This window comes from Barbus barbus, assembly GCF_936440315.1.
Source record: "Barbus barbus genome assembly, chromosome: 17".
NCBI lineage: Eukaryota > Metazoa > Chordata > Actinopteri > Cypriniformes > Cyprinidae > Barbus > Barbus barbus.
Window position 1 is genome coordinate 31,462,075 of NC_136745.1, and position 10,000 is coordinate 31,472,074.

At 39.9% G+C, this 10,000-nt stretch overlaps 1 protein-coding gene across 4 annotated transcripts in view; it reads left to right on the forward strand.

Annotated features, from left to right (window-relative positions):
* The window catches only part of zbtb49 (zinc finger and BTB domain containing 49), a 15,799-nt gene that overhangs the window by 4,708 nt on the left and 1,091 nt on the right, over nt 1-10,000 (forward strand). For 2 of the 4 annotated variants that reach the window (XR_013785357.1, XR_013785358.1), the window contains exons 4-10: nt 1,808-2,573; nt 3,467-3,513; nt 3,584-3,657; nt 4,752-4,834; nt 4,903-5,064; nt 9,283-9,776; nt 9,886-10,000. The exon at nt 9,886-10,000 is cut by the window's right edge. Coding sequence is in view for 2 of the 4 variants with exons in the window: in XM_079438774.1 (XP_079294900.1) it covers nt 1,808-2,573; nt 3,467-3,513; nt 3,584-3,657; nt 4,752-4,834; nt 4,903-5,064; nt 9,283-9,527 (1,377 nt within the window). In the remaining 2 variants the exon portion in view is untranslated. Of the gene's footprint in view, nt 1-1,807; nt 2,574-3,466; nt 3,514-3,583; nt 3,658-4,751; nt 4,835-4,902; nt 5,065-9,282 lie in introns of all 4 variants that reach the window. The other 2 variants (XM_079438774.1, XM_079438775.1) reach the window with 2 other exon arrangements.

Below are 10,000 nucleotides of genomic sequence, written 5' to 3' on the forward strand. Positions count from 1 at the left end.
TTCTGGCAAATGAAGGGGATTTACTATTAAAATTAAAATATTTTGTGATTATTTCTTTTAAAAAAATTAACAGTAGTAAGTAGTAGTATTATGTACATTCTACTAAATAATAGTTATATAGTCTATTTCTGGCACACGGTCTTTAATAGGCGAAGTTAAACCGAACTTTTATTTTGACGGGTTGCCGTGAATACTTCTAAAGTTCTGTATGTGTATGATATGATGCTAGTTTTACTCAAATTAAATGGTAAAATGCTGGTAAAGTGCTTTCAGATCAGTTCTGGAGATATTGTTGATGTATTTATGTCCTCATTGAGACGGCAGACGCTGAAATCACCGCGAGCGCTACATTAGTAAACACAACCGCACGTGCAGCACATTCACACAGAGACGCGCAGAACATGCAGGATTCATATTTAAATCCACTTTTGCAGCTTAATATTTACAGATACTAGTCCATATCGCGGTTTGATTTGTGTAATGACCTAGTTTTGATTAATTCATCCAAACTTTGACAAATTCCGTGCCATTCCGCGTTAAACTGTAACTTCCGTGTTTATGACTGGATTCCGTGGCGTTCTCTGCATCGCGGAGATCATAGATCCCTACAGATAGCGCTCCTGCTGTGTTCTTTAACAACCAGAGCAGTCATCTTTCTATTCACTTCACTTGTGCTGTTTAACCAGAGCGAAGGAGACGAGTGCGGTCACGTGTGGTGCTTGTGCACGCGCCTCTGGAGAGAAGCTCGGCTAGTATCGGTGTATCCATACTTCAGGAAATTAATATTGGTACCGTTCAGATATTTCAGTATCGATATTTATCGAAATATCCATATTTTTGACAACACTACATTGGAGGCACTTGGCCTTCAAAATAATACACACACTTCTATACGCTGAATGCAAGCATTAGTCAACTATGGGTGTAATATTGTAACAATGTTAATAAGGATAATCCACGGCCGGATACACAACAAATGAACAAGCTGTCAGTAACGTTATGTGTGTGCGCTCGTGCTTTCTGAGCTGCGCTCTCAGTTAAATCTCACACAATCATATTTATATATCGTCCCCATCTTCCTCGTGTAGTTCTTCTGTGTGCTTGTAGGTGTTTTCTTCTTCTTTACCCTTTGAGGCCCGACTGAAACACTTCCATGCACCTGCCCCCCGCTAGTTCCAGAAGAATTGCAGCCTCGCTAGTCGCTAGCTACAGTACTTACGCTACTGGAGGAAACTGTTTGTACCGACTTGGTACCGCAGTATCGGTTCTCCTGACATCCCTAAACTGAACTGATTAAAAAATGAGCTGAATGAATCAATAGTGAGCTGAACTGAATCATTTATAGTTGAATCAACAATTAACTGAATTTAATCATTGTCTTCTGTAGAACTGCTTTACAGCTGAAATTGAATTTGTTTCATAGTTGATTCATTTTGCGACTATTATTAAACTGAATTGAATCCACATTGAACTCAATTGACTCAAAGGTGAACTTAATTGAGCTGAAAAAAATGAATTGAATCAATGTTGAACTGAATTAAATAATCTCTGATGCAAATTGAATCAACTGAATCGATTAAAAAATAAACTGAATCGATTAAAAAATAAACTGAATGGAATAAACTATGAATTCAATTGAATTCTGTAGAGCTGCTTTTAATTGAAATGGAAAAATTCAGAGCAGCTGTAATTGAATTAGTTTCATATGAGTTTTGTGAGTATTATTGAACTGATTAAAATCTATATTGACAGTGCTCTAGAAATACACGTGACTTGATCATATTTGTAAATGCTGACGGTGTTTCAGGTGTTGAACATCCTGAACATGTGTCAGGCGTTCCTGAAGCCCTGCGTGTCGACCGATGCTTCTCTCTCTCTGCCCGCCGACGTGGCTCACGATCAGGACTGCGTGATCGGAGGATCGTTACCGTCAGACACGGATCTGCACAAGCCTCTGCCACACGGATACAAGCTCAGGAACTTCTACACCAGACAGTATCTGAAGCAGAGCTGCAGCTTCCCACCGGAGGAGCCGCTCCAGAGCAGCGTTCCTGTGGCAGGCTCCGCCCACCCACGCAGCTCTGACTCCACCCACCCATGCGGATCAGACTCCGCCCACCCACACAGCTCTGACTCTGCCCACCCACACAGCTCTGGCTCCGCCCACCCATGCGGATCTGACTCCGCCCACCCACACAGCTCTGACTCCGCCCACCAATGTGGCTCTGACTCCGCCCACCTGCATGTTCTGCGGCCGAAGAAAACTGTTTACCTGAAAAAGTTCAACTACCTGCGCTCACACGTCAGTGCGGAGGACGAGGGGCCGGAGCACTGTGACCCACAGGGGGCCACGCCTACTTGCCCCACCCATGCCACCGCCTCTGACCTCTCCATGACCTCTGACCCAGCAGAAGTGTCCGAGCTGAAGACGACACCTGTGGTGGAGCCCGATGACCTGAGAGGTCATGTCGAGAGGTCAGAGGTCAGCAGCGGAAACAAGTACTGCTGTGAGGTTTGCGGAAAGACGTTCAAACATCCCAGCAACCTGGAGCTGCACAAGCGCTCACACACAGGTCAGACACACACACACACATACTCACACGTCAGAGAGACACATACTCACACACACACACACACACACACACACACACACACATGTTGGTTTTTGTGGTTTATGGGGACTCTCCATAGGCGTAATGGTTTTTATTCTGAACAAACTGTGTGTGCTATTGCCCTACACCAACCCTACACCTAAACTTAGCCCTCACAGGAGACTTTGTGCATTTTTAGATTTTCAAAAAAACACCATTTAGTATGTTTTTTAAGCCTTTTGAATTACGGGGACATAGGCAGTGTCCTCATAAACCACCTTCATATTGTAATACCTCTGTCATACCCATGTCACAAATTTGTGTCCTCATAAACCACATAAACATGCACACACACGCGCACACACACGCACACACTCACGCACACACTCACGCACACACACACTCACACACACACTCATGCACACACACACACACAGACTTACACTCACTCACACACACACTTACACTCTCTCTCACACACTTACACTCTCTCTCACACACTTACACTCTCTCACACACACACTCACGCACACACACACACACAGACTTACACTCACTCACACACACACTTACACTCTCTCTCACACACTTACACTCACGCACACACACACAGACTTACACTCACTCACACACACACTTACACTCTCTCTCACACACTTACACTCACGCACACACACACACACACACACACACAGACTTACACTCACTCACACACACACTTACACTCTCTCTCACACACTTACACTCTCTCTCACACACTTACACTCTCTCTCACACACTTACACTCTCTCTCACACACTTACACTCTCTCTCACACTCTCACACACACTCTCACACACACACACACTCACGCAGCTGCTGGTCTCTCTCTGCAGGTGAGAAGCCGTTCCAGTGTAATGTGTGTGGGAAAGGATTCTCACAGGTATGTAAACACAAACACACACCTGATGTGTTCCTGCTGCATGTGTTCATGTGTCTGTGTGTGTTTGCAGGCGGGAAACTTGCAGACGCATCTGCGCAGACATTCAGGAGAGAAGCCATACATCTGTGAGCTCTGCGGGAAGAGGTGAGTGTTCATCATGTTAGAGAGGAGTCAGACCCAACACGCTGACTAAACCAGACGGGGACGTCTAGTGGAAAGAAAACAGACAAAATCCACATTTAAGAGTAGAGCTGCACAATTAATCGCTAGAAGATTGCGATCTCGATTCAAACACGAACGTGATCTTATTTCTAAATGACAACGATTCCTTTGTCTGTTAAGACTGTTAAGACAAAATCACATCATAGCATTCAGATCTGTTTTAGCACTGCCGCTGACAGAGAGAGAGAGAGAGAGAGCAGTAGATGAGAAAACAAAGGCTTTTCCACCACTGTATTATTTCTGCTAGTCTCTGAGAATCGTTCATATTATCACAGAAGTACTGGAATAAAAGATTATAGTTCAGATATAAACACTGATGCCTATGGTAGCGAACAAAACAGAGCAAATTATCAGAGAAAGTACTTTTCGCTTCAGACTGGTGCTTCAGATAACTTTTGTTGATATCAGTGTTTCTCCAGTAGATGCAACAAGTGACCGTTAAAAATGTATTTATCATTGAATCATTCATTCAAGAGATTCGTTCAAAACTGATGATTCCTTCAGTAATGAAACAAGTGAAGTATTTACAGGGATCTCTGTTTAAAAAACAAACACGATTCTCAGTTTATCCAGAATCATGCAGCTCTATTTAAGAGTTTATTCTATCACACTTGATCTATTTGTGTCTGTAGAGTTCAATCTTTAAAGAGTTTTTTCTTACAAACACTGAACCGTTTCATTCACACTGATTTATACCACATTTACTCCTAAAAACATGGTGAAAATGTGTTTGTTTTCTGTCTGTTGACAGTATTTTCTGATTTATGGAGTGATAAAAAGAAGAGAAATACAAAATCTCCTCTAGAAAAACCTTTAACTCTAATATGACGACAAAATCAGACTAGAATTATGACCCTGACTTTATACAATAATCAGATTTATGTTCTAGAAATGAATGCAATTCTGTGCATATTTAATTAGAAATTGTATCATTTGCATATATAAACACACCATTTCAGAGAGCATGTGATATAAAGCTGAGGTGTTCAGTGGGAGTGACTCTGTCTGTGCTTCAGTTTCGCAGCGTCCGGAGACGTCCAGCGGCACATCATCGTCCACTCGGGAGCGCGGCCGCACCTGTGTGACATCTGTGGACGAGGTGAGCTCCGTCAGCCATCAAACACCGAGACACAGAGAGCTGTGCTGACCTCTGCTTCTGTCCTGCAGGCTTCAGCAACTTCAGCAACCTGAAGGAGCACAAGAAGACGCACAGCACCGAGGAGGAGTTCACCTGCGAGCAGTGCGGGAAATCCTTCAACATGCAGAGGAAGCTGTTCAAACACAAGCTGCGGCACAGCGGAGACAAACCCTACAGCTGCCAGACCTGCGGTGAGCCCTCGCTGAGCCCTCGCTGACCTCTCACTGACCTCTCGCTGACCCCACTGCTGTAGAGCTAGCACTATACACTGATCACCAGTGCTGGGGGATGCTTACTAGTTACGCAATCAGATTACTTTCCCCAAGTAACTAGTAAAGTAACGCATTACTTTTTAATTCAGAAGTAAATATCTGAGTTACATTTTCAGATAAGTAACAGTTCCTGTGTTTGTGATGTATTGAGTGACAGCTCTGGTGTTGAGAGAAATCAGGAGTAAGTGCAGAGTGTTGTGTGTGAACATGATCTTACTGTAGTTCTAGACTAAATATCTACATGATCTTACTGTAGTTCTAGACTAAATATCATCATGATCTTACTGTAGTTCTAGACTAAATATCTACATGATCTTACTGTAGCTCTAGACTAAATATCAACATGATCTTACTGTAGCTCTAGACTAAATATCAACATGATCTTACTGTAGTTCTAGACTAAATATCATCATGATCTTACTGTAGTTCTAGACTAAATATCATCATGATCTTACTGTAGTTCTAGACTAAATATCAACATGATCTTACTGTAGTTCTAGACTAAATATCTACAGGATCTTACTGTAGTTCTAGACTAAATATCTACAGGATCTTACTGTAGTTCTAGACTAAATATCTACAGGATCTTACTGTAGTTCTAGACTAAATATCAACATGATCTTACTGTAGCTCTAGACTAAATATCATCATGATCTTACTGTAGTTCTAGACTAAATATCAACATGATCTTACTGTAGTTCTAGACTAAATATCTACAGGATCTTACTGTAGTTCTAGACTAAATATCTACAGGATCTTACTGTAGTTCTAGACTAAATATCTACAGGATCTTACTGTAGCTCTAGACTAAATATCAACATGATCTTACTGTAGCTCTAGACTAAATATCAACATGATCTTACTGTAGTTCTAGACTAAATATCATCATGATCTTACTGTAGTTCTAGACTAAATATCTACATGATCTTACTGTAGTTCTAGACTAAATATCAACATGATCTTACTGTAGTTCTAGACTAAATATCTACATGATCTTACTGTAGTTCTAGACTAAATATCTACAGGATCTTACTGTAGTTCTAGACTAAATATCTACATGATCTTACTGTAGCTCTAGACTAAATATCTTCACGATCTTACTGTAGCTCTAGACTAAATATGATCACGATCTTACTGTAGCTCTAGACTAAATATGATCACGATCTTACTGTAGTTCTAGACTAAATATCAACACGATCTTACTGTAGTTCTAGACTAAATATCAACACGATCTTACTGTAGTTCAACACTAAATATCAACACGATCTTACTGTAGCTCTAGACTAAATATCAACACGATCTTACTGTAGTTCTAGACTAAATATCTACATGATCTTACTGTAGCTCTAGACTAAATATCTTCACGATCTTACTGTAGCTCTAGACTAAATATGATCACGATCTTACTGTAGTTCTAGACTAAATATCATCACGATCTTACTGTAGTTCTAGACTAAATATCAACACGATCTTACTGTAGTTCAACACTAAATATCAACACGATCTTACTGTAGTTCAACACTAAATATCAACACGATCTTACTGTAGTTCTAAATATCAACACGATCTTACTGTAGTTCTAGACTAAATATCAACACGATCTTACTGTAGTTCTAAATATCATCATGATCTTACAGTAGTTCTAGACTAAATACCTACATGATCTTACTGTAGTTCTAGACTAAATACCTACAGGATCTTACTGTAGTTCTAGACTAAATATCATCATGATCTTACTGTAGCTCTAGACTAAATATCAACATGATCTTACTGTAGCTCTAGACTAAATATCAACATGATCTTACTGTAGTTCTAGACTAAATATCATCATGATCTTACTGTAGTTCTAGACTAAATATCATCATGATCTTACTGTAGTTCTAGACTAAATATCAACATGATCTTACTGTAGTTCTAGACTAAATATCTACAGGATCTTACTGTAGTTCTAGACTAAATATCTACAGGATCTTACTGTAGTTCTAGACTAAATATCTACAGGATCTTACTGTAGTTCTAGACTAAATACCTACAGGATCTTACTGTAGTTCTAGACTAAATACCTACAGGATCTTACTGTAGTTCTAGACTAAATATCATCATGATCTTACTGTAGTTCTAGACTAAATATCTACAGGATCTTACTGTAGCTCTAGACTAAATATCTACAGGATCTTACTGTAGCTCTAGACTAAATATCATCATGATCTTACTGTAGTTCTAGACTAAATATCTACATGATCTTACTGTAGTTCTAGACTAAATATCATCATGATCTTACTGTAGTTCTAGACTAAATATCTACATGATCTTACTGTAGCTCTAGACTAAATATCAACATGATCTTACTGTAGCTCTAGACTAAATATCAACATGATCTTACTGTAGTTCTAGACTAAATATCATCATGATCTTACTGTAGTTCTAGACTAAATATCATCATGATCTTACTGTAGTTCTAGACTAAATATCTACAGGATCTTACTGTAGTTCTAGACTAAATATCTACAGGATCTTACTGTAGTTCTAGACTAAATATCTACAGGATCTTACTGTAGTTCTAGACTAAATATCTACAGGATCTTACTGTAGTTCTAGACTAAATACCTACAGGATCTTACTGTAGTTCTAGACTAAATATCATCATGATCTTACTGTAGTTCTAGACTAAATATCTACAGGATCTTACTGTAGTTCTAGACTAAATATCTACAGGATCTTACTGTAGCTCTAGACTAAATATCAACATGATCTTACTGTAGCTCTAGACTAAATATCAACATGATCTTACTGTAGTTCTAGACTAAATATCATCATGATCTTACTGTAGTTCTAGACTAAATATCTACATGATCTTACTGTAGTTCTAGACTAAATATCTACATGATCTTACTGTAGTTCTAGACTAAATATCTACATGATCTTACTGTAGTTCTAGACTAAATATCAACATGATCTTACTGTAGTTCTAGACTAAATATCTACAGGATCTTACTGTAGTTCTAGACTAAATATCTACAGGATCTTACTGTAGTTCTAGACTAAATATCTACATGATCTTACTGTAGCTCTAGACTAAATATCTTCACGATCTTACTGTAGCTCTAGACTAAATATGATCACGATCTTACTGTAGCTCTAGACTAAATATGATCACGATCTTACTGTAGTTCTAGACTAAATATCAACACGATCTTACTGTAGTTCAACACTAAATATCAACACGATCTTACTGTAGTTCAACACTAAATATCAACACGATCTTACTGTAGCTCTAGACTAAATATCAACACGATCTTACTGTAGTTCTAGACTAAATATCTACATGATCTTACTGTAGCTCTAGACTAAATATCTTCACGATCTTACTGTAGCTCTAGACTAAATATGATCACGATCTTACTGTAGTTCTAGACTAAATATCATCACGATCTTACTGTAGTTCTAGACTAAATATCAACACGATCTTACTGTAGTTCAACACTAAATATCAACACGATCTTACTGTAGTTCAACACTAAATATCAACACGATCTTACTGTAGTTCTAAATATCAACACGATCTTACTGTAGTTCTAGACTAAATATCAACACGATCTTACTGTAGTTCTAGACTAAATATCATCATGATCTTACAGTAGTTCTAGACTAAATATCTACACTATCTTACTGTAGTTCTAGACTAAATATCTACATGATCTTACTGTAGTTCTAGACTAAATATCTACATGATCTTACTGTAGTTCTAGACTAAATATCACAATCTTACTGTAGTTCTAGACTAAATATCATCACGATCTTACTGTAGTTCTAGACTAAATATCAACACGATCTTACTGTAGTTCTAGACTAAATATCAACACGATCTTACTGTAGTTCAACACTAAATATCAACACGATCTTACTGTAGTTCTAGACTAAATATCAACACGATCTTACTGTAGTTCTAGACTAAATATCAACACGATCTTACTGTAGTTCTAGACTAAATATCAACACAATCTTACTGTAGTTCTAGACTAAATATCTACACGATCTTACTGTAGTTCTAGACTAAATATCAACATGTATTTACTCATCTCACCTGCACTAAAATATGGTATCCGTGTCTGATGAAGCGCTGGTGTGTGTTTGCAGGGAAGTGTTTTGCGGGGTCAGGTGATCTTCAGCGTCACGTGCGCTCTCACACAGGTGAGCGGCCCTACACCTGCGACACCTGCGGCAAGAGCTTCTCACGCACCGCAGTCCTGCGCAGACACCGCAGCGCTCACTGCAGCCGTGCAGACGCAGACTCCTGCAGGAGCAGCGAGGAGCTCAGCAGCGGAGCACTGTGGGGACGAGCCATGAAGACCCTGCAGAACCACACCGACACCGAGCACTGAACTTCCTGTCATGTGACCTGCGGTGCTGCTCTCAGGGACGCTGTGCAGCCGCAAACTCTACATTAAACACTGTTTAGAAATGTGTTCCATCACGTGTGTGTGTGTGTGTGTGTGTGAGAGAGAGAGAGTGAGTGTGAGTGTGTGAGACAGAGAGAGGGAGTGTGTGTGTGTGAGAGAGAGAGGGAGCGTGTGAGAGAGTGTGTGTGTGTGTGTGAGAGAGAGTGAGTGTGTGAGAGAGAGAGTGTGTGTGTGTGTGTGAGAGAGAGTGAGTGTGTGTGTGTGAGAGAGAGCGTGTGTGTGTGTGTGTGTGTGTGTGTGTGAGAGAGAGAGAGTGAGCGTGTGAGAGAGAGAGAGTGAGCGTGTGAGAGAGAGCGTGTGTGTGTGTGTGTGTGAGAGAGAGAGAGTGAGCGTGTGAGAGAGAGCGTGTGTGTGTGTGTGAGAGAGCGAGTGAGCGTGTGTGAGAGAGAGAGAGT